Source organism: Protopterus annectens, chromosome 11.part0 (genome assembly GCF_019279795.1).
Source record: "Protopterus annectens isolate FY-2018-M chromosome 11.part0, PAN1.0, whole genome shotgun sequence".
Taxonomy (NCBI): domain Eukaryota; kingdom Metazoa; phylum Chordata; order Ceratodontiformes; family Protopteridae; genus Protopterus; species Protopterus annectens.
This window is the reverse complement of record NC_056745.1, coordinates 22,669,118-22,694,867: the sequence shown is the minus strand read 5'-3', so window position 1 is coordinate 22,694,867 and position 25,750 is coordinate 22,669,118. Positions and strand designations below refer to the sequence as shown.

At 41.0% G+C, this 25,750-nt stretch overlaps 1 protein-coding gene across 2 annotated transcripts in view; it reads left to right on the top strand.

The window, feature by feature from the left end:
• LOC122815138 (zinc finger protein 2-like) overlaps positions 1–21,051 on the top strand; it is a 76,111-nt gene extending 55,060 nt beyond the window's left edge. For both annotated transcript variants that reach the window (XM_044087391.1, XM_044087392.1), the window contains one exon: positions 17,820–21,051. In XM_044087391.1, coding sequence (XP_043943326.1) covers positions 17,820–19,834 — 2,015 coding nt within the window. In that variant the 3' untranslated portion in view covers positions 19,835–21,051. The remainder of the gene's footprint in view (positions 1–17,819) is intronic.
• The last annotated feature ends 4,699 nt before the right edge of the window (positions 21,052–25,750 follow it).

The following is a 25,750-nucleotide window of genomic DNA, read 5'->3' as shown; positions in this document are numbered from 1 at the left end:
GGACTACTTCTGTTCTCTCTAGGTTCAGGGTCTGTCGCCTCCTCATCAGAGGTCAGACTACATCGGTTTAAAGGAGATGAGGGTCCTGCTTTTAGCTCTTCAGCCTTTTCATTCCCTTTTCCATCCCAGGCCCCTCAACATTTTCACAGGCAACACCTCAGTGATGTGGTACGTCAACAAGCAAGGGAGGGGGTGGCTCAAGATCCTATATTTGCAGAATAGCTCTTCAGTTCTGGGCTGTAGCAGTCAAGTACCAAGTGACTCTTCAGGCAGTTTACATTACCTCAGAACAAACTCTGGTAGCAGACTCTTTGAGCAGATCCAGCACACAAGCTCATGAAGGGATGTTTTACAGAGATGTGTTCCTGCAATTGTCCATCAGGGTGTATTCCTCAGGTAGATCTTTTTGCTTCCCCTCTGAACAGACAACTTCTTTTCTGTTCCAGGGCCCCAAGTCCTCTGGCTTGGAAAGTGAATGCCCTGTCTTTTCCTTGTAAGGAGATGTTTCATAAGTTCATAGGTGTGTACTAGACTAATGGCCCAGGAGCCTTTACAAGCCTAGCCCATAGGATTACAGACCTTAGTTCCCAGTGCCTTTGTCAAGTAAAGTCACTGGAGTGATCCCCAGGGTGAATTTTCTATTTCCCATCCACTCATCAAGATTTCTCTTGAAGAGGGCCAGTGAGGTGCAATGCTTGACATGTTTGGGAAGTCTATTCCATAGCATAAGCAGTCTCTGGGTTATGAACCTGTCCCTCCAGCATGTTCTGTTGATTCTGGTAATGAGGCTGAGGTCTCTGGAGTGTGTGGTGCGGAGGGATTGGGATTTCTTTAGATGTAGCATTTTTAACAGAGCTGGGTCAGACATGGCTTTGTAAGTCAAGCAGAGATCGCCTCTAAGTAGGCGATATGAGACAGACAGTAGTTGGAGTTTTTTTAGTCTGTCCATATAGGACAAATGTTTAAGGCCTAGGATCCTCTTTGTGAGGTACGTTTGCGGCCTCTCCAATTGTTGCAGGTGTTTAGTGAGGTACATGCCAAATGGGGCATTGTACTCAATGACTGGCCTAATGAGGGAAGAGTAGAGGGAGACGATAACCTCTTTCTTCCTGGATGCAAAACCCTTAGTAATGAGATGTGTCACATAGAAGGACTTTCTGACCACAGTAGCAATATGGTGGTCAAAAGAGAGGTTGCTGTCAACTTGTGTTCCCAGATCACTTATAACGCCTTCTGTGTTCAGTGGACTACCATCGATGTGGTAATTCATGGGAACTGGGTTTTTTTCCATAGGAGATGAGAATGCATTTTTTGGCATTAAGCTTAAGGCCATGGTTCTGACACCAGTCGTTGGTCTCAGTGAGGCCTTTCTGTAGGATGTCAGCATCACTTGGGGAGTTAATAATAGCTCCCAACTTGCAATCATCTGCAAACTTTGTCAGCCAGAGTCCCTTCGTGTTGGCGTGGACTTCAGAGAAGTAGATACCAAACAGGAGAGGACCCAGGACCGAACCATGTGGGACTCCACTCGTGACTGGTTGGCAGTCTGAGTCAGCTATTTTCACACTTTGCTTATACATTATAGAAAACATGCAGAGGCCAAAGCAGTGCTCAGAGAATGTAAAAATAACAGCCAGTTGTACAGGATTGAATATTTAATTGAATAATCGTATATACAACTATATAACTATGCTATTGTAAAGTTAATAAATATAATCAGCTAATCAGCTCACCTTCATAGAGGCATCACCAAGATGTCCTAAACGAAGCATCTCAGCTGATCATCCTGCTCTTGCATGAAAATGGGTTTAATTACATCAGGTTATTTTAGTTCCTTCCCATCCAGCAGGAGAAAGACTAACAATAAACATGGACAACTATTCACATACTAATGGCTGCTTCCTTTCACCGTTCTTGCTAGCTGGTCCTTTTAAGTGCACTGTTAATTCAATTTTGTTTCCCAGAGTTTTCTAACTCTAAACCATTGTGTGACTAATTACTCACAAACAATTAAGTCCTTCTGGAGAAACTGCAAAACTTTACACTGCATTTGAAATACAAATTTAATGCATTCATTTTCATTTCATCTCATCTTTCATCTCTTTCTTTTTTCATTTACAGAGAAAAGGTCATGCATTCTCAGACCACAAGAAATATCCACATTGTAGAAGGAACAGAGCTCAAACATTGTCTTATAAATTTGTCAGTATTTTGAAATAAGAAAGAAAATGCATCATACTTTTAAATCTGTTTCGCGATCTAGTACAATAATAACCCCCATAAGAACCCCAAGCAAGTCTTCAGGAGGCATTCCTCAAGAAAATGAGCTTGAGATAAAAGTACAGTCTTCTGATATGACCCTGTTCCCTTTCTGGACAGACAGCCTGCCATTGACATTAGCAGTTCCACCACTCCCATGCTGGGTATTCATATTAAAGGAGTGCAAAGGTTAAGCTCCTTATAAGAAGTCTTCTTTTGCCCACTTGCTCTGTGTAACCGTTTTAAAGGGTTGCAGTCTATACTCATCGTGAAATTTATGCAATATTGGTAGTGCTGTAGCTTTTACAATGCCCAGACTTTGACCAGATATGGCTTCTCTATGTCTGCATAACAGTTTTCCTTGGGTTGAAGTCTGTGGCTCTAGCACACAATAGAGTGCCCTTCTCCTTCTGAGGTAACCTAGCTAAGTACAGTCCACACCCCATATTTAGAAGTGTCTACCTACACCAGCAATTCTGTAATCAGGACGGTCTACTCAAAGCCTTTGTGAGCTTTTGAAATGTCTGCTCACAAGCTGAAGTCATGTCCAGAGAATCTTATTAGGTCTGCTTTTCACTCTAAGGTCTGTAAGATGAAAGTCATCATGTTATACTGGGAAACAAACTGCCTACTGTATCCCAGTGTCCTAAGGAAGCTCTCTTCTGCTTGGTAGTAGGAGTGGGTCATGCTTGAGTAGCTTTGACCTGGGCTACTTCTGGCCCAATCTTTGTACAGATTCACATTGGCAAACGCATGGCACTCTAAGCAGATGCTGAAACTCTGAAGCAAACTTGCTAAAAGGACTTTCAGTGAATCTTAGAACAATTTTTTAGCAGGGGAAAGCCCTTTATACCCACCCATGTGGGTGGACACCCCTATTCCCCATACTTAAACATAAAAACTTTTGAGTTCACAGTACAGTGGAGAAGAGAACTCCATTATCACTGAAAGTAATTTCTGTGAATTTAATTTGCAGTTTCAGCATTCACTTAAATTGCTGTTACTCCAGTGACTGGTTCCTACTTTCCACTACCCACTGTTTGACACAGATAAAATATCCCTGCCATGGGTTGCCTTCAAAGGAGTGAAGTTTCAGAATGTCATATCACTGATCTGTGAAGATCAGATGATTGAGTTTTGAAATATCGAACCTTGAGAATGGAGATTGCTGTACAGTGCGTATCGGGAACATTACCGTTCTCTTCACTATAGTGCAATCTCGGAGATGGTATATTCAAGTAGCAGGAGGTGTGGGGGGTACAGGGGGCACCCTGCAAAAACATGAAATAAAAAGTTTATTTTACTATTTTTAGGTTCAATATTTCAAAACATTAATGCTCTGGTCTTTGATCAGAGGTTCAATGTTCTGAAATTTTGATCCTTTGAAGTAGACACCCCCCTGCCATACCTACCTGACATTTGTTCACCTTAGTTATCAGCCATATCCTTTGCAGTCTGCCCAGCACCTCCATCACTGTCTGTAAACAGTAATATCATCTAGGTAAGTAATGTCATAATGTCCTGCTTCTGCTAGGGTGCACTCTAGCAGGCCCTGAAAAGTTGCTGGAGCTTTTTTTACTCCAAAGGGTGTTTTTGTAAACTTATATAACCCAAATAAGATCATAAATGCTGACGTCTACTTGCTTGCAGATGTCAAGGGTACCTGCCAGTGACCTTTGATCAAATCAGTAGGGGTTACTTGCCTCCACCCAGTTGCCCTAAGGCTTCATCTGTCCTGAGCATGGGATGGACATCTGCTTCTTTGTGACTCTTCAGTTTACTGTAGTCCACACTGAACCTATTGCTGCTATCTTTCTTTGGCACTAGTACCACTGGTGAGGCTAAGGTGCCACTGGTGAGGCTAGGGGGCTAATACTGCTTACCAGGCCCTGTCTGTCATGATATGCCTTTATGATGTTAACATGGTAGACTTTGCTGTATTTCCTCCTGCCTGGCACCTCTAACATGGAGTTAATATCACTCATGATTTTCCCAGTAGTGAAGAGATCCCAGTAGACTACACTGTGGCTCTGGCTGTTCTGTCATACTAGGCCTTCACTGCTGTCATACCTGTACGAGGTGCTTCTGAGCCATCACTGCTGTCGTACCTGTACCAGGTGCTCCTGAGCCATCACTGCTGTCGTACCTGTACCAGGTGCTCCTGAGCCATCACTGCTGTCGTACCTGTACCAGGTGCTCCTGAGCCATCACTGCTGTCGTACCTGTACCAGGTGCTCCTGAGCCATCACTGCTGTCGTACCTGTACCAGGTGCTCCTGAGCCATCACTGCTGTCGCACCTGTACCAGGTGCTCCTGAGCCATCACTGCTGTCGTACCTGTACCAGGTGCTCCTGAGCCATCACTGCTGTCGTACCTGTACCAGGTGCTCCTGAGCCATCACTGCTGTCGTACCTGTACCAGGTGCTCCTGAGCCATCACTGCTGTCATACCTGTACCAGGTGCTCCTGAGCCATCACTGCTGTCGTACTTGTACCAGGTGCTCCTGAGCCATCACTGTGAGCTCCCCAAGTCCAGTCATGAAGTTTAGTACATACTTTATAATATACACCTTGTGGAAAGTAAGCTCATTAACTCACTCATCATGAATTAAATCCAGGGGTCCCCTTACCCTGTGATCACACAGCTGCTAAAGGGTGGAAATCTTTGGATTCATGGGGTACCTCCCTGTATGCATGGAGGGGATGGAGTAGGAACTTGTCCCTGGAGAATAGAAGCACTACCTCTGGGCATCTAGTGGTGAACCCACCTCTAAAGGATATATTTTTGCCTTTGAAGCACTGGATACTAAGAGTTCCCACAATATCCATAACTGCCTCTTGAAATGGTACCTCAGTAACAGGCAAAGACATCAATGTAGTCTGTCTTTCTTTCTTTCCCACCTTTTCAACCTTTTAGCACTGCTGACAAGTCTTACAACACCCTCTTGCATCCTTTGTAATCCTTGGCCCACAGAAATTCTGTGTAATTCCTCTTTTAGTATGCTTTATATACCTGTATGTCATACACAAGAAATATTGTGGGCTATGGCCAGAGGTGTCTGTCTGTAGGATCTAGGTATTATCATCTACTGTATTACTTTTTTTTCTTTAGCCTTCCTTCAGGAGTCCATTCCTTGTACAACTCTTTGTCACAAAATCTGGGCTCCCTCTGCCCCTGAGTATCTGCAACATCCTTGGCTACCCCCTCATGCCCTAATAAGTAGGGACTGAGAGCTCTGCCTGTCTTGACTTTTCTTTGTGACCCTTCCCAGCTCCCCTTCCAATGGAAGTCTGGTTTTTCTGCCAGTGATGGCTCCGGTTCTACCTACTTACCTTCTCTCCCTGAAGTACCATCTTCTAGAGGAAGTACAATACCCTTTCCCTGCTGTAGCTTAGATTTTGGTTCACTGCTACTGACCACCTCCTTCTCTGAAGTAGGCACATTACTAGCTCCAGATGTGGGCCTCAGCTGGTTCTGTCCCCTGCTACCTGACCCATGCGTTTGCTTCCATGCTTGGCTGTGTGTAACAACATGCACATGAGGTACTACATTGTCAAAGCCATTTCCCATTAGGATATCTGCAAACAATAAAAAGACATCCACAAGTGGGAGCTCCAGTAATTCCAGTCCTGCTTGATCTTATATAGGGAGTATGAGCAGGGCAAACAAAATTCCATTACAGGATTGTCAAGAGTCCAAGTATTTAGAGCAGTTCCTTCATCCAAATAATTTAATTTCCAATTTTTTAGAAATACAATTATTTGGATCAAGGGATTGTTCTAAATACTGTGGCTTTCAATGATCCTGTATTGGAATTAGGACATCTGCAAGGATATAATCAAACAGAGCTACCTGTATGCCCCTACCCCTTCTCAGCCAGGGTAAACTCTGGCCACAGGTACCTGGAAAGATTTCTTTACCAAGGCCCTAAATGGGATGAACTGCCCAGGTAAGTATTGATCCTTTTTGACCACTGCCGGCTTTTCTGTGGTTGTGTATGAGGCTGTTCCCTCTTAGCAGTAGCCTCTTTCCCTTCTACCAGTGCTTTTGTTGTATTTTGTTAGAGTTGCTATCTCCAGAAAACCCAGCACTGCTGAAATGCTGTTTCTATTTGCTTCCTCTTGATACCTTTCTTCACCACCCTACCCTATCCAAAGTAGTTGGATATCCCCATCCTCCCCATTTCCGATACAGTGTTACACTCCTGGTCTGCCGATACAGAGTTACGCTCCTGGTCTGCCGATACAGAGTTACGCTCCTGGTCTGCCGATACAGTGTTATGCTCCTGGTCTGCCGATACAGTGTTACGCTCCTGGTCTGCCGATACAGTGTTACGCTCCTGGTCTGCCGATACAGTGTTACGCTCCTGGTCTGCCGATACAGTGTTACGCTCCTGGTCTGCCGATACAGTGTTATGCTCCTGGTCTGCAAACAAAATCCTCACGTCTTCTGCCAGAGTTCTGAAAACCTGCTTCCCTACCAGTAAATCTGCAAGCATTTCAAATGTGGTAACTTTGCATCCACTCACCCATCTATGACAATAAGTGCTGATTTTTGTAATATATTCACTTTTTATTCTGTGCATTTTGGTCTTCTCTCTGTATTATTCAAAAGTAAGCTTAAAGATGACATTTAATTATGTGAAGAAACCTTTGGTTTCTGCATGCAAAAAAAGCATGCATCTTTATTCATGCAGACACTTTTTATGCAGAAACCAAAGGTCATTTCATACCACATTACAGATAAAATTATTTTTAAAATGACTTCCAAATGCAAAAGACTGAATATACACAGCCAAGTTTATGGCTTTAATATTAGTGGGCAGGAAGGAAGCAGTTGCAACACTTTGGATTCCAGCTTTAACTAGTTGGCTTACTGTGGGTAAGTAATGTTAGCATTGCCGCCTCACAGCAAGAGGTTCTCCGGTTCAATCCTCGGCTGGGGTGCCTTCTGTGCGGAGTCTGCATGTCCTCCCTGTGGTCATGTGGGTTTCCTCCGGGTGCTCCCATTTCCTCCCACATCCCAAAGACATGCTGTAGGTTGATTGGACACTCTAAATTGGCCCTAGGTGTGAGTGCGTGCGTGTGTGTGCCTTCTGTGGAAGTTTAAGCGCCAGGCTGACAACTCAACACCGTAAAACTCCACTGCCAGTCATGAGTGGGCAGGTGATCAGCTGTGTTGACCCCTAACCAGGAAAAGCCATAAGAAGAAGTAGTAGTGTGGGTACGTATTGGTGAATTAAGTTAAGTGCCAAACTGTTTAATTAGCTAACTTATTATTTTTTGCTATACTGTTAATTTAATAGTGTGTCAATTATATAACTTAATTCACCATTACTTACCCACACTAACGCAGCATAATTACAGCTGGAACCCAAAGTGACATATTCACCTTCTTCCCACCCACTAATATTAATGCCGTAATCAAGGTTGCATACATTTAGTCTTCCATGTTCAGTGTTCAGAAGAAAACTTTAAAACTAAATTTCTTTTTAAATATTGCAAAACAAACTTTTTTATTTTGTCAGATAATAGTGTTTGCATGCGTAAAAATGCATAAACATGCAAGCATTTAAGCTTGGCATAATCTGACCAGTCAGCATGGCTAAGTTTAGACACAGCTTTGGAAGGAGGCCTTCGGTCAGCTTGATGCTGATCATGCATCTTTTCAGATTTTGGAAAACGTTTTGTACTGACTTGTGCCTCTATGGCTTCCCCTTCCTCATGACTCACATGTCTCTGGCAAAGGGCTTCTCCCTCCCCATGACTCGCTTGTCCCTGGCAAAGGGCTTCCCCCTCCCCATGACTCGCTTGTCTCTGGCAAAGAACTTCCCACTCCCCATGACTCGCTTGTCTCTGGCAAAAGGCTTCCCCCTACCCATGACTCGCTTGTCTCTGGCAAAGGGCTTCCCCCTCCCCATGACTCGCTTGTCTCTGGCAAAGGGCTTCCCCCTCCCCATGACTCGCATGTCTCTGGCAAAGGGCTTCCCCCTCCCCATGACTCGCTTGTCTCTGGCAAAGGGCTTCCCCCTCCCCATGACTCGCATGTCTCTGGCAAAGGATAATCATTTCTCACTGATGCTGCTGTTCTTTTTCTTTCCTCTCCTGCTTCTCCTGATGCATTTCCTCAGCTGTTGCAAGTTCCAGACGTCTCATTTCCACTGCCTTTCTCTGTAATTCCAGCTGGGATTTGGTGTCCTTAGCTGGAATGGGGGATTCTTTCTCTGCCTAGTGCGCAACTCAGCTTCTGCTGCACTGTTGCTAGGCAGCACACCAGCTGCAAATAAAGCTGCTACATTGTGCTCAATGGGCACATTTCTGTTCTGGATTCATTTTGCTGTACACTCCTTAGTTAGCTGTGGCACTGACATTTTAGCCCTTTTGTCAGAAGAGCTCATCTGACTAAAAAATAACTGATGTGCAAAATTAAACCGCTGTATATTATACTTTGGGGCTACAAAGCTATACACACTCCCTTTAGTGTGAGAACTGTTTTAAGCTGCACAGGTTTGATTCCAGTGTTTTCAAAAGTGGCATCAAAATGTAATGGATAGCACCACCTTGCTACTAACCTGTTGAATGGCACCTGTGCCACGCATAGGTAATGGATAGCACCACCTTGCTACTAACCTGTTGAATGGCACCTGTGCCACGCATATGTAATGGATAGCACCACCTTGCTACTAACCTGTTGAATGGCACCTATGCCACACATATGTGAAGACTATGCTGGCACAGGAGGATGTGTGAATTCCCCCTACTAACCAGTGTGCTACTTAGGGTGTGCAAGGGACACAGTCTGTAGTTCTTGCATCTGCTTCACTGACCCAAATAGGCTCAATGAGCGATGGAGTCAAAACACTGGAACCCAACAGGTAAAAAAAGAAAACTGTGCAGAAAGCTTATTAATCAGTTCATCAAATGAAACTACCTCAGGGCCCTAACAGGGGTCTGCACTGCTGTCCTGAGTATGGACTTCCAGCATCCACACCCAAACTAGCACTACACACTGACCATTTAGAGTCTTGAGTTTTTGGCCTAGCATTCCAGGTTCTTTTCTCACCAAAGTGTCTTATTGAGCCCCTTACCCATGGTAACTGCTTTTCAAACAAATTATTATTTTCTTACACACATTCAGACACACACACACACACACACACACACACACACACACACACACACACACACACACACACACACACACACACACACAATTCTTAGGGAATGCTAGTAGAATTCTCCAAATTCCTACAGATTTTTTTACTGGAACAATAGTAGTTGTCACCACTCTATATATTGCTAAAGACGAAATGCACCATTTGCCTGATCACTTTGATTTAGACAATTGCAAATTATAAAATTAAATATCTCATTGATAGTATGCTCAATCGGTTTTGCTTCTGTAGGTTGGATGCCATAACTTTGCCAACTTAAAGTACTAAAATCTCTTGTACTGAGATAATAAATAGCAATACATACATAAATACTAGCAACAAGAACTGTGATTATTTCTTTACTGTATAAGGAAAGTTTATTCTTTAATACTGATGTAGATGAAAATACCCAGAGGTCCTGGCAATGTGCAGAGAATATAAACATAACACTCATTTGTATGTAATAGAATATTTAATGAAACATCTGATCTACTGCTAAACAACTACCCTAATTATCAATTACTGAAGAGATAATGGTCCTAGTTTACATGCCAAGATTCAAACAAGCAACATTTGTAGACATGTCACCAAGATCTCCCAAGCAAAGACTATACCAACTTTACACTTTTTTGTTTCATTTCCAAATATGTTCATCTTGGCTCAGCATTCTGTTCTTGCAGTAAGAAAGTGTAATTACATTACATCAGGTTATTTTAGTGCTTTCACAAACTACAGAAAGCAGACTATCTGGCAGTAAACAGGACTCCGCATTTCAGCTATCAACTAGGTGCATACTAATGCTTGCTTCCTTCCATAGTTCTGGCAGGATGACCCTTCGAAGTATGCTGCAATTGAATTTTATGAACCCTTGGCTTGTCTCACTCCAAGCCATTGTGCAACTTAATTATACCTAAGGAATTAAGGCCTTGCTGAGAAACTGCTGAAGGTTGCTCTTTAAATTTCAAATACAAATTTCATTCATTTTTTTCTATTCTTGTACTTTTTTAATTTACAGAGAAATGATGATACATTCTCAAGACACACAAAATACCAAAACTGCAAATTAAACAGAGCTCAAACATTGCTTTACAAATGTGCAAATGTCATAGTGTTCTGTACACTGATAACCACGTGTTCATGGGTTCATAAGTACTTACTAAGCTCAAACATTGTTTTACAGATTTGTAAATCTCACCATTTTCAGTACAGTGATTCCCAGCTTGTTCATGGGTTCATAGGGGCTTATTAAGCTCAAATATAATTTTGCAAATGTGTAAATGTCATGGTTTTCTGTATACTGATGCCACATTTGTTCATGGGGTCATAGGTACTTACTAAGGTCAAACATTACTTTACAAATGTCCGAGAACCAAATGGAAAATGCACCAAAGAAGCCTGTATACAAACTCTGTTTACTGCAGTAAAAACACACCAATATTAAGTGCTTTCATCTTTCACATAAATGACTTCATCAGAATAAAGTACACTAATTCAAGAACCATTTTTATACCAGTACATGTTACATAACAGATAAAATTGAGTCAATGGTATTGTCAAAAAAGTCACATGTAAAATGGTCACATGAACAATATCAAATACACAGGGTGTTAATATTCAAGCTAACCTAGATTTTTTACAAATAGAACAGTGTTGTATATTAAATACCTTCAGCATACATTTAAAAATGCAGGCACAGTAATGTTTGTAAAAATGTTAAAATACTTAAAGTTTCATAGATTTTTCTTTCAGGGCTGGAAGTATTGTCAAGGAATCATTTATACCTGGTGGAAAATTGTCTGCTAGTCTGAGTTGCCAAACCAGCTCTTTTTTACTTAATAAATTCTTCCAGTCACCTCCCCTCAAATCTATGTCCCCAGTATCCAAAATACCAAATTTAAACCTTTAAAATTTGAACAAGTGAAGGAATGCCTATATAATGCACTTGTATCCTCCTTGTTTTTAACATCATATACGTGCTCATAGATTCTGCTTTTCAATGCCCTCTCCGTTTTCCCAACATAGAATCCGTTGCAAGTATCACATACTGGTGGTAAAACAATTTCCTTTCTTGAATATAAACTTAGATGCCATCTTATTAGCTTGGTGGGTTTGAGGTGCTTTGAAAGTATTAGTACATCGGGAGCACGTGCCACAAGGTGTTGAACTGCAACCACCTTCTATCAGTAAATTCAACTTGTTTTCCATAGGATGTTTAATATTCATGCCCACCTTGCTGATAGAAACTGGTTTATCTCCCACTGCAGTTAACACTTCATTCTTTACCCTAAATATCCTCCAGTTCTTTTTTTAATGTTTTTCACTTCATATGATATAGGACTGCATTGCACTATACATGCATGCTCATAAATCTTCGTTTCACCAGGATCTGTGGGGGCTGTATTAGTTAATGGGTGGTTTCCTAACAGGGGCTTATATTTTTTTCCCAATATGCGTAAACCTCCTCAATAATTTGTTCCACCATCTGTCTGGGGTATCCCCTTTCTAAAAACAGATCTCTTAATGTGAAAAATTCCTGCCTCACATCACTCAATTCTGAAGTCATGCATGCAATTCTTATCGCCTGTCCTTTGACTAAGCTCTTTTTCTGTGAAAGTGGATGGTTGGTCGTATAATGAAGGTAAGAATTACAAAAAAGTACTCTTACGAAATATATTTGATTTGAAACCTGTAGGTGTTTGGTAAATCGCAGTGTCCAAGTAATGTATACCTCTAGTGTTGCTCATGTAATTCATGAGAATTCTTTCATCAGAACTTAAGTTGGCATAAAACTTTCTATTCTGAGCCCATAATTTGTACGTGACTTCTTTCACTGCCTTCTCAAAAAACATTAATGAGTGAATGGAGTGGTGGATTGGACAGACTACTTTTTTTCAGAATATTTGTGTGTGTACTTGCCTCATTTGTAGGCCCCACTTGATTTTGGGAAAGAAGGAGACAGAAATTGAGCTTCCTGGTGTACATCTGAACATCTAACAGTCAGCAGCAGCCGGTATTTTGGAAGGAACAAATTTAAATCCTGTAGAAAAAAGTGAATAAAAATCTTTAGTGATAGCCCTGTTTGTGTAATTATAAATCTTAAAGCCATGAAAAATATGCACAATACATTCAGTTCCAACAATTAATAATAATATAAGGTTTACGCAGGATGGGGAAAAATATAAGCCCCTGTTTGGAAACCACCCATTAACTAATACAGCCCCCACAGATCCTGGTGAAATGAAAATTTATGAGCATGCATGTATAGTGCAATACAGTCCTATATCATATGAAGTGAAAAACATATTAAAAAAGAATTGGAGAATATTTAGGGTAACGAATGAAGTGTTAACTGCAGTGGGAGATAAACCAGTTATTATCAGCACGGTGGGCATGAATATTAAACTTCTTATGGAAAACAAGTTGAATTTACTGATAGAAGGTGGTTGTGGTACAACACCTTGTGGGAGGTGCTCCCAATGTACTAATATTTTCAAAACACCTCTGACCAACCTAGCTAATAAGATGGCATCTAAGGTTATATTCAAGAAAGGAAATTGTTTTACCACCAGAGTGGTGTACCTTGCTCTATGTGATACTTGCAACGGATTCTATGTTGGGAAAATGGAGAGGGCATTGAAAAGCCTATGCTTTTCAACATCTTTATCAATAATCTTCACTCTGCCATTCCTGATGCCAAAATCATTCAATATGCAGACGATTCTACAATAGTCTGCTCAGCCTCAAACCTCCCTGAACTACCGACTAAAACCCAAGCTGCCTTTTCTATTACTGAATACTGGATGCAACAAAATCACCTGTCTCTAAATGCAAATAAATCTAAACTTCTACTTTTCTCTCCCTCCAAGACTTTCTCTTTTGACAAAAATTCATTTAAAGTCCTCAGCCATTCCAACTCTCCCATTGAAGTGGTTCCCTTTGCAAAACTTCTTGGCATTACTATTAAGGAACACCTCAAGTTCGATATCCATATCCAACAAAATATAAAGAAAACCCACCAAAAGCTAGGCATGCTTTATAGGAACAACCTCTTTCTCTCAAACTCTACTAGACTTATTTTAGCTACTACCTACCTCCTCCCATCCCTGTTAATATGGAGCCCCTCCTCCCATCCCTGTGATATGGAGCCCCTCCTCCCATCCCTGTGATATGGAGCCCCTCCTCCCATCCCTGTGATATGGAGCCCATCTTCTAACTAACCTGACCACCACCAATGCCTCTAAACTGGAAAACTGCTATCTCCAAATTTGCATCCAGATCCAAAAATTCCCCCCCGTCACTGCCATGCCCTTAAATCTGTAAACTGGCTAGAACTCCCTAATTATCTAGACTACCTCCAACAGCACACAGACTTGTATTTCACCCAAATAAATGTCCAGCTCTAATAAACATCCTTCCCCCCTACTCCCCCAATAGACCTCTTAGATCTGAAAATCAAAACCTAATTACTATCCACAAACCAAAATGGCCTGCTGGTCAGTTTCTCCTCTCTTTCTCACTAGGCAAGAAATGGAATTCTCTCCGTACCTCTCTTGGGAAAGTAACTAACTCAGAAAACTTTAAAACCCAGCTTTTCACTTACTTGCACTCCAAATGGAAATGCACCTGCTTCCACCCTGTCTAATTCTTTCTAACAATTCCCCTAAGGCAGTGTTACTCCTTGGCTCTTAATCTCTCTCTAACACCCCAACAACTAGTTCCCTGAGCTGTCTCTAGCTCTTTGCAATTGCTTCTGAAGAAACTATATCTACCTTGTAAATATTGTAAATAGCTTCTTATGCAGATGGACAATAGAGGTACGACTACTGAATCCTGCACAAGTGCATGGATCGTGCTATCCCTAACAGAACCAAGATGCTATCCTCCAAAAAAAGGAAGCCAGTCTGGTGGTCTTCTGCCATAAACAAACTCTACAACAGAAGAAAGAAACTGTTTCAAAAAAGAGTAAAATCCCACGATTGGAGGAACTCCCTGGTCAGCCTCAGTAAGAAGCCGAGATCCCTCATAAAATCCTCCACAGCTAGTTATGAAAACAAAATTGCCACTGATTCTAAAGACAAACACAAAGCATTCTATAGCTATGTCAAAAATCTCAATGGCAACACTCAGATCTGCTCTGAGTTACAGCACAATGACACTAAATATACAGAACCAACTGATATTGCCAACATCCTGGCAGATAGGTTCAGTGCTAACTTTACCCCCCTCTCACCCCCTAAAGGGCTCATCTTTACACCGGAAGAATGCAAAGTTCCTGTAATCACGACTGCACTGGTACAAACTTCACTCTCCAAAGCCAAGAACACAGCATCCATGGGACCTGACAACATCCCAGGCTGCCTTCTACATGAACTACAGAATGAACTGGCACCCCCACCTAAGTACCATGTTCAATCATAGCCTCACCTCAGGTTTTGTGCCCATTGAATGGCGCACCGCGACAGTTATCCCACTCCACAAAGGGGGGGGGCACAACAGACCCTGGGAACTACCGCCCCATTAGCCTGACGAGCCTCATCTGCAAGGCCATGGAACGTATCATCATGGAACTCATAAACAAAGACATTGGAGATCTCCAAACCCTGGACCCCACATAGTTTGGGTTTGTAAAAGGCAGATCATGTCTCGTAAACCTGATAGACTTCTTTGAAGTAGTCACCAAAGCCATAGATGAGGGTAAGGTGGTTCACACAGCCTATCTAGATCTCGCCAAGGCGTTCGACACCACCCCCCACTCTGGAATTATAGATAAACTCACTAAACTAGGTATAAATCCCTATGTCACAAGATGGGTTGCCAACTGGCTTACTGAAAGAACCCACACTGTGAAAGTAGCAGACTCCAAATCAGACTTCAGACCAGTGACAAGTGGAGTATCGAAGGATTCAGTCTTGGGTCCTCTCCTGTTTGGTATCTACTTCTCTGAAGTACAGGCCAACACAGAAGGTCTTTGGCTAACTAAATTTGCAGATGACTGCAAACTAGGAGCCATAATTGAAACTCCTAACTATGTGGACATCCTACAAAAGGGCCTCACTGAGACAGATGCCTGGTGTCAAAGACATGGTCTCAAGCTCAATGCCAAAAAGTGCATTGTCATCCCCTTTGGTAAAAATTCTGTACCCATGAACTACCCCATAGGCGGTAGTCTACTTAACACCGAAAGTGTAATAAGAGACCTTGGGACACAGGTGGACAGTAGTCTCTCCTTTGATAATCACATCGCCAGAGTGGTCAGGAAATCCTTCTATGTGGCACACCTCATCACACATCTTATCCAGAAAAAAGAGGTCATTGTTCCCCTCTACTCATCACTCATTAGACCCATTATAGAGTACAACGCCCCTTTTGGTATGTACCTCACAAGACATCTACAACAACTGGAAAGGCCACAAAAATACCTCACAAAGAGGATTACTGGCCTCAAACAGATGCCTTACGCAGACCGTCTCAAAAAACTCCAGCTTTAGTCCGTCGCATATCTCCGCCTAACATACAAAGCTATGTCAAACCCAGAGCTGTTTGACATGCTCCACTTAAAGAAATCCCAATCCCTCCGAGCTACACGCTCTAGGGACCTAAACCTTGTCACCACAATAAACAGAACATGCTGGAAGGATAGATTCTTGTCCCAGAGACTTCCCATACTCTGGAACAGACTACCAATCTATGTTAAACAGAGCTCCTCATTAGCACTCTTCAAGAAAAATCTTGATGATTGGATGGGTTATAGGAAATTCACCCTGGGGATCACTTCTGTAGTTCTGCTTGACAGGGGCACAGGAAAATAATTTTCTTGGGTGGCGAAAGCCAGGGTACATTTTTGGCTAGGCTTGTATAGGCCCTAGGGCCAATAGCCTAGTACCTACCTATGAACATATGTTGAATGAATACATGTAAACTTGTTTCCTTACTTTAATCGATTATGTATAATGTTACACTTCAACTGTTATGAAAGTATTTCCTGAATGAATGTCCACAGTGCAGCCTTCCAGATACATCAACATTATCTTTGTCAACTAAGCCTGATACAAAATGTTCATTCATGTAAACTGTACTTTACTTTTGTAACTTACTTACTTTTGTATCTTAATGTTTTATGTTATATTGGAGCTTTTCTCCCCGGGCCTCCACTGAAAATGAGCACTCATGGGCCCAGTGGACTTCCGCGGTCACCAAACTGAAATAAATAAAGAAAGAAGAATCTGTGAGGACGTATACGATGTTAAAAACAAGAAGGATACAACTGCATTATATAGGCATTCCTTCACGTGTTCTAATTTTAAAGGTTTTAAATTTAGTATTTTGGTTACTGTGGACATAGATTTGAGGGGGGGGGGTGACTGGAAGAATTTAAGTAAAAAAGAGCTGGTTTGGCAACTCAGACTAGCAGCTGATTTTCCACCCAGTATAACTGATTCCTTGACAATACTTTCAGCCCTGAAAGAAAAATCTATGAAACTTTAAGTATTTTAACATTTTTACAAACATTACTGTGCCTGCATTTTTAACATATGCTGAAGGTATTTAATATATAACACTGTTCGATTTGTAAAAAGCTAAGTTAGCTTGAATATTAACACCCTGTGTATTTAATATTGTTCATGTGACCATTTTACATGTGACTTTTTTGACAAAACCATGGGCTCAGTTTTATCTGTTATGTAACATGTACTGGTATAAAAATGGTTCTTGAATTATTGGGCTTTATTCTGATGAAGTCTTCTACGTGAAAGGCGAAAGTGCTTAATCTTGGTGTCTTTTTACTGCAATAAATGGAGTTCATATACAAGTTTGTTTGGTGCGTTTTCCATTTGGTTCTTGGTCTTCCGTTACTCCCACTCTACTAGATATTTGGATTTTACTTTACAAATGTGTAAATGTCATGTGTTTCTGTACACTGATACCACATTTGTTCATGGGGTCATAGGTAATTACTAAGCTGAGACATTGCTTTACAAATGTGTAAATGTCATGGTTTTCTCTACACTAATACCCCATTTCATTTGTTCATGTGTTCATAGGGACTTATTACACTTGGTTATTAATTTGTGAGAATTTGAAGAAGCCTAACCTTGCTTTACAATGATATTTAGGAATGATAACAGAACGTGTGTTAGAAAGTTACTGGGGTAGGTTGGCTACAGTTAAACAAATCTGGTAAATGAAGGGGTGTACAGGGGAGGAGAACTGAAAAAGACAGACTTTGTATCACTGTAGTACATTATATTGGCTTTCTCTACAAAAAAACAAAATGTACTTTGTGATAAAGTATATAGTTCATATATTGAATTGTACACACCTGATAGCATAACCCTTATATGAAAGGAGCATTTTATATGAAAATATTATACATTTCTAATAATAGCTTGTTAATTGTTTGTTTAAGTCTGCAGGGTCACACACTGCTGCAAGAGTCCATGTCAGATGATAGAGCATTGGAATTCTGAATGCACCGACTGCTTTTCCTGTCAGACATATTCTGTAAGGCACAAATTAAGCCATACTAGGAATAAATATGTTAAACGCATGGAATATGATGCACTATGTAGTAATAAGACCGAGCTAAAAGTACATCTGAAAACTCATGAACTGGAGAAACAATCCATATTTGGTGACTTTAAAAAGAGACTCGCATGTCCTGGCAGCTTTGCAGCATACCATGAAACTCATACCAAGGAGAAGCCTACAAGTAAGTGCCACACTCACAACCTTATTAACAGTTCCATAAAATCTGAAGAAATTGAAGACTGTGATGAAAAGAAAGTTAGTTTGGCAATACACCAAAAAGACTGTAAATCTGAATTACCTGACATGTGCTTTACAGAGAAGACTAACCTTGCTGCCTGTGAGAAAATGCAAACAAAGAAAACCTCACTTGCAACTCCATTATGTTGTGAGACTGCTGTACGGAATGGCCCTTCAGGGGGCCATGAAAATCTCCTAGCAGAAAATAAACCCACTGATTGTGAAGCATATAACAAGAGTTTCATACACAAGACTGACACATCCAGTGAGCAAACACAAACTGTAGAAAACACATATCAGTGTGGTGACAGTTTAAAAAATAGTCACTTCCATGTACACCACAAGAAATCTCACACTGAAAAGAAGCAATATAAAGGTGTAAGACTTGATGTCAAGTCATATAAATGTACAGCCTGTGAGAAGAACTTTGTGAACAATGCCCAACTCTCAAGTCACATGAAAAGCCACACTAGTGACAGGCCATATAAATGTGCAATATGTGGCAAAAGTTTTAAGTGGAAGAAATACCTCCGATACCATGAGGAAAGTCACTCTGGTGACAGGTCATATAAATGTGTGACATGTGACAAGAGTTTTATATGGAAGCAAAGCCTCAGATCTCATGAGAGAACCCACAGAAGAGAGAAACAGTTTAAATGCACTGAATGTGACAGAACTTTTATGTGGAAGTGTCTACTCACATACCATGAGAGAACGCACACTGGTGATAGGCCATATAAATGTGGAAAATGTGACAAGAGTTTTGTATGGAAGAGCCGCCTTGCAAACCACGAGAGAACCCATGGTATTACATTACAGGAAAGCCCCATCTCACTTAAGAAATCTGACACTCTGGTGAAACGACACAAATGTGGTACCTGTGATAAGATGTTTATAAGGAAAAGCCACCTCACATACCATGAAAAAACCCACACTGATGATCGGCCATATAAATGTGCCACATGTGGTAAGGGTTTTATATGGAAGAGTCAATGTGCAAATCATGAGAGGAGACACACTGGTGATTTCCCAAGGCAAAAGAGCCACATATCCCATAAGAGAACTGACACTGTGGAGAAGCGGTATAAATGTGCTACATGTAATAAGAGTTTTGTATGGAAGAGCCATCTATCATACCATGAGAGGACCCACACTGGTGACAGGCCATACAAATGTACAAAATGTGACAAATGTTTTACGTGGAAGAAAAGTCTTGTATTCCATGTAAGGAGCCACAGCGGTGATTTTACATGGCGGAAAAGCCTCCTAGCCCGTAAGAAAACTGACATTGAGGAAAAGCGATATAAATGTGCTACCTGCAATAAGAAATTTACATGGAAGTGCCAACTGACATGCCACGAGAGGATCCACAGTGGAGATAGACCATATAAATGTGCCACGTGTGGCAAGAGTTTTATAGTAAAAGGGGCGCTGACTAACCATAAGAAAACCCATGCTAAGGAGAAGCAGCATAAATGCGCTACATGTGAAAAGAGTTTTGTGTGGAAGAGCCAACTTGCATACCATGAAAGGACCCACACTGGTGACAGGCCATATAAATGTACATCATGTGACAAAAGGTTTCCATTGAAAAGCAGCCTCACAACCCATGAAAAAAGTCACCTTGGCAAACATAAGAGACTAAAGCAATTCTAGCTTTATGAACTTTAATTGTACCATAACTTAGGAGTGGAGGCCCTTCCTGTTGTATTAGAAACCCTAAACACTTGTAGAAATTAAAATTGGAGAAGCCATATAAATGTCCAGTGGGTGACTTTGTAATGGCACTAAAGCTTCACATACCATGAGAAAACTCTGAGGGAGAAAAAGAAGAAAAACGGACAAAAACAGCATTAATTACTGAAATAACTAAAGCTAATGACTTCAGTATCTTCTACTGTGGGACATAAAGTTATAAAATATCAGGATGTGAAAGCAGTACCTAAAGGACACTGATAGTCCCGTTAGTAGTAGGTATAACTGGGATGAAAAGTGATTTCTAAGCATATTTACATACGTTACAGGTAATGTCATATGAATTATAGTGAGAAGCATTTCAGGATGCATTGTAGGTTCTGATAATATTATGACTTGTAAACATCAAAGACTGAAGTATTGTAAGATTCATGAACTTTAATTATGTCTTGGCTTAGGAAGGGAGTCCATTCCTATCATATTAAAACTCCAAACATTTAACAAAGTTAAGGCAAAACCATGTAAATGTGCTGTAAGATATTTATGCTTAACAGAAATCTTTCATACTGTAAAAAAGTTATTGCTGGTTGTGATATAGTTATGACTTAGGCACAGTCTACTGAAGGATACAATAATGCTGGAAGATTGTTACAATGGAGACTGTGCTTTGCAAACATGAACTGCAAAGAACAGGAAAAAAACTCAAGGAATTAATGATCACATGGTACACTATCCAAGAGAGTCAAAGTAGTGGCAAGTAGACCAGGTGTTATAACTGAACTAAAAATGGCAAAATACCATTAATTATTGAAAGAACTACACACACTGGCTACATTCTCCAGCTTACTGAGAGACATAACATCATAAAATATCAGGAGATACTACCATGAAATAGTGTAGCGTGTAACAAGAACACTCAGCTCAGTAATAAAAGGTGTGAAAGAACTAATGAAAAGAATGTACAAGTGTGCATAAATATGTTACCAGTACAGGTAACCCCATACAGAAAGAGGCAATTCTGGGTATACTGTAGGTGCTGAAAAGAGCACTCCTGGCAAACATCAGGGTCTGAAACAATACTGCTTTCATGATCTTTAATTATGCCCTGACTTAGGAATGTGATCCATTTACTGTAAAGGTACAGTATGTGAAAAAAATAAATATTTGGAGAAATTAAACCAACAGAAACCCATAGGCTATATAAATGTACATCACGTGGCAAGAGTTTTATACTGAATTCTGTGTCTTTAATATCATAAGCATAAGCGGAAGAAGGATATACCCATACAGTTCCATTGCTAGTAGGAGCAATGTGTCTCATAAAAAAAGAATTTCCAGTCTTATTTAGATCTGTTACTGGTACATTTAACTCCATATGAATTGCAGAGGGAGTCAGTTTTGGGCAGGTATTGGGGCTGCTGTGAAGAGCACTTTTGGCTTACATCAAAGAATAAAACAATACCAATTTCATGAGCTGTAATCACAGCATGTCTTAAAAATGGGCCCCATTCCCATCATGGTGTTAGGAGCCCAAAAGACTTAAGAGAAATTAAACCTGGAAGGAAGAAGCATAGCCCATGCTATATGTACTCCAAGTGTAGTATGGTGTAGGAACTCCTTAGTTAAATCATTCCTGTGTCAGGCAACATGGCAGTCAAAACAGAAATAGAGAAAAATCAGACAGCAATGAAATGTGCCAAAAACAAAAGGAAAAAGTGTAAGGAAACAGATGAAAAAGAAAGAAATGTGGAAGAGACATAAATGTTGTAGCAGTTACAGAGAACTCCTGGAACAATGTCATGTTGATCAGGATTTGATCCAGGAATGGTTAAGGAGAGGAGTTGAAACCAAAGGATGAAAGGTTAATAATGTCAGCCCAAGACAGTGGACTACATACATGTTAGTTTAGAGTCCTTTGAACATGTGGGAGAACCTGACAAATGCAGGTTTTATAAAAAAGAAACTGGAAACGGTTTCACATCTCCTTGCTAGGTGTGATACACTCTAGCAGAGGGCCTGTGCACTGAAAGACACAATAATGTGGCAAGACTGTTCCACTGGGGATTGTGGAAACTCCACGGTATAGAAGTAGCAAAGCATTATAGAGAATGATAAAGTGTACCTCACATGGGATCACCCCTACCAACAGTTCAAAAAACAGATGTGAGAAAACCAGATGTAGGAGGCCATGGAAAAAAAAGACAAAAATAGCATTGATTATTGAAATGACAACACCTAGTGATTACAGTGTCTTACTTACAGAGAGAGAGAAAGTCATAAAATATCAGGATTTGCCGGTAGAAATGAGAGTAATGCGGAAGAAAGATACTCAGACAGTTCCAGTAGTAGAAGGAGCAATGGTCTAATTAAAAATAATTTCTAGTCGTACTTGGACTTGCAAAAAAGAGTAAAATCCCATGACTGGAGAAACTCCCTGGTCAGCCTCAGTAAGAAGCTGAGATCCCTCATAAAATCCTCCAAAGCTAGTTATGAAAACAAAATCGCCACTGACTCTAAAGACAACCACAAAGCATTCTATAGCTATGTCAAGAATCTCAATGGCAACACTCAGATCTGCTGTGAGTTACAGCACAATGGCACTAAATATACAGAACCAACGGATATTGCCAACATCCTGGCAGATAGGTTCAGTGCTAACTTTACCCCTCTGTTATCCCCTAAAGGGCCCATCTCTATACCAGAAGAATGCAAAGTTCCTGTAATCACGGCTGCACAGGTAAAAACACACTATCCAAAGCCAAGAACACAGCATCCATGGGACCTGACGACATCCCAGGCTGTGTTCTACATGAACTACACAACGAACTGGCACCCCACCTAAGTACCATGTTCAATCATAGCCTCACCTCAGGCTATGTGCCCACTGAATGGCGCACAGTGACAGTTATCCCACTCCACAAAGGGGGAGCCACCACAGATCCCAGAAACTACCGCCCCATTAGCCTAACGAGCCTGGTCTGCAAGGCGATGGAGCGTATCATCATGGAACTTATAAACAATGACATTGGTAATCTCAAAACTCAGGATCCCACCCAGTTCGGGTTTGTAAAAGGCAGATCATGTCTCCTAAACCTGATAGACTTTTTTGAAGCAGTCACCAAAGCCGTAGATGAGGGTAAGGTGGTTCACACAGCCTATCTAGATCTCGCCAAGGCTTTTGACACCATCCCCCACTCTGGAATTATAGATAAACTCACTAAACTAGGTATAAATCTCTAGGTCACAAGGTGGGTTGCCAATTGGCTCACTGCAGAACCCACACTGTGAAAGTAGCAGACTCCAAATCCAGTTTCAGACCAGTGACAAGTAGAGTACTACAGGGTTCAGTCCTGGGTCCTCTCCTGTTTGGTATCTACTTCTCTGAAGTACAGGCCAACACAGAAGGTCTTTGGCTAATGAAGTTCGCAGATGACTGCAAACTAGGAGCCATAATCAAAACTCCAAAAGATGTGGACATCCTACAAAAGGGTCTTGCTGAGACAGATGCCTGGTGTCAAAGCCATGGCCTCAAGCTCAATGCCAAAAAGTGCATTGTCATTCCTTTTGGTAAAAACTCAGTACCCATGAACTACCACATAGGTGGTAGTCTACTTAACACCGAAGGTGTGATAAGAGACCTTGGGACACAGGTGGACAGTAGTCTCTCCTTTGATAATCACATCACCACAGTAGTCAGGAAATCCTTCTATGTGGCACACCTCATCACAAAAGGTTTCTCATCCAGGAAAAAAGAGGCCATTGTTCCCCTCTACTCATCACTCATTAGACCTATTATAGAGTACATGTACCTCACAAGACATCTACAACAACTGGAAAGGCCACAGAAATACCTCACAAAGAGGATTACCAGCCTCAAAGAGATGCCCTATGCAGACCATCTCAAAAAACTGCAGCTTTACTCCGTTGCATATCGCCTACTCAGAGGCGATCTCTGCCTAACACACAAAGCTATGTCAAACCCAGAGCTTTTAGACATGCTCCACTTAAAGAAATCCCAATCCCTACGAGCTACAAGCTCTAGGGACCTAAACCTCATCACCACAATAAACAGAACATGCTGGAGGGATAGATTCCTGTCCCAGAGACTTCCCATACTCTGGAACAAGCTACCTATCTATATCAAACAAAGCTCCTCATTAGCACTGTTCAAGAAAAATATTGATGGTTGGATGGGAGATAGGAAATTCATCCCGGGGATCACTTCTGTGGCTCTGCTCGACAGTGGCACAGGAAAATAATTTTCTTGGGTGGCGAAAGCCAGGGTACCTTTGCCTAGGCTTGTATAGGCCCTAGGGCCAATAGCCTAGTACCTACCTATGAACCTATGGATATGCTGCCAATACACATAACTCTGTACGAATTTCAGAAGGAAATAATTCTGGGCACATTTCAGGTGCTGCAAAGAACACTTTTACCTGACATCAAAGACTGAAACAGTAACATTTCATGAACTTTAATTATATCCTAACTTATGAATGAGATCCATTCCTGTCATGGCATTAAAAACCCACAAGACTTTAAATTGGGAAAAGTAGAGATTGTGCAAACACTACAGTATAGAAGTAACTGAGCAGCATTGAAAACATGAACCACAAAGCATTATAGAGAATGATAGTGTACCTCACATGGGATCACCCATTGGCAACAGTTCAACAATAGATACGAGAAAAACTGACATTGTAGTCTAACTCTACTTTTGTCTTTTCTTTTTTAATAATCATTGCTGCACCCAGTGATTCCAGTGTCTTATCTACAGAGAAACCCGGGCATTATAAAGTACCAGGATTGCCAAGATGAAATGAGTGCAATGTGGAAGAAAGATGTTTCCACTTGCACTAATAGTAGGAGCAACAGCTGTAATAAAAAATAATTTACAGTCACACGTGGATATGCTACCAATAGGTGTAACTCTATGATTTACAGTCACACGTGGATATGCTACCAATAGATGTAACTCTATGATTTACAGTCACACGTGCATATGCTACCAATAGATGTAACTCTATGATTTACAGTCACACGTGGATATGCTACCAATAGATGTAACTCTATGATTTACAGTCACACGTGGATATGCTACCAATAGATGTAACTCTATGATTTACAGTCACACATGGATATGCTACCAATAGATGTAACTCTATGATTTACAGTCACACATGGATATGCTACCAATAGATGTAACTCTATGATTTACAGTCACACATGGATATGCTACCAATAGATGTAACTCTATGATTTACAGTCACACACGTGGATATGCTACCAATAGATGTAACTCTATGATTTACAGTCACACGTGGATATGCTACCAATAGATGTAACTCTATGATTTACAGTCACACGTGGATATGCTACCAATAGATGTAACTCTATGATTTACAGTCACACGTGGATATGCTACCAATAGATGTAACTCTATGATTTACAGTCACACGTGGATATGCTACCAATAGATGTAACTCTATGATTTACAGTCACACGTGGATATGCTACCAATAGATGTAACTCTATGATTTACAGAAGGTGAAAATTTGGGGCACCTTGCGGGTGCTGAGAAGAGTACTTTTGGCTAACAACAAAGACTGAAATAATACTAATTTCATGAACTTTAATTGTACCCTGACTTAGGAATGGGGTCCATTCTTGTCATGGTATTAGAGTCTTAAAAGCCACAAAAGAAAAACTCACTTGTGACAAAGGTGTAAATATCTGCAACATGTAACTGGACTTTACCTGCAAGAACTGTTGCACCTGCCATGACAAATTTCATACCAGGGAGGGGTATAATACAAGATTGGGAGGGTGGCCTAATGGTTAAGGTGTTTGCCTTACAAATGCAAGGTACAGGGTTTG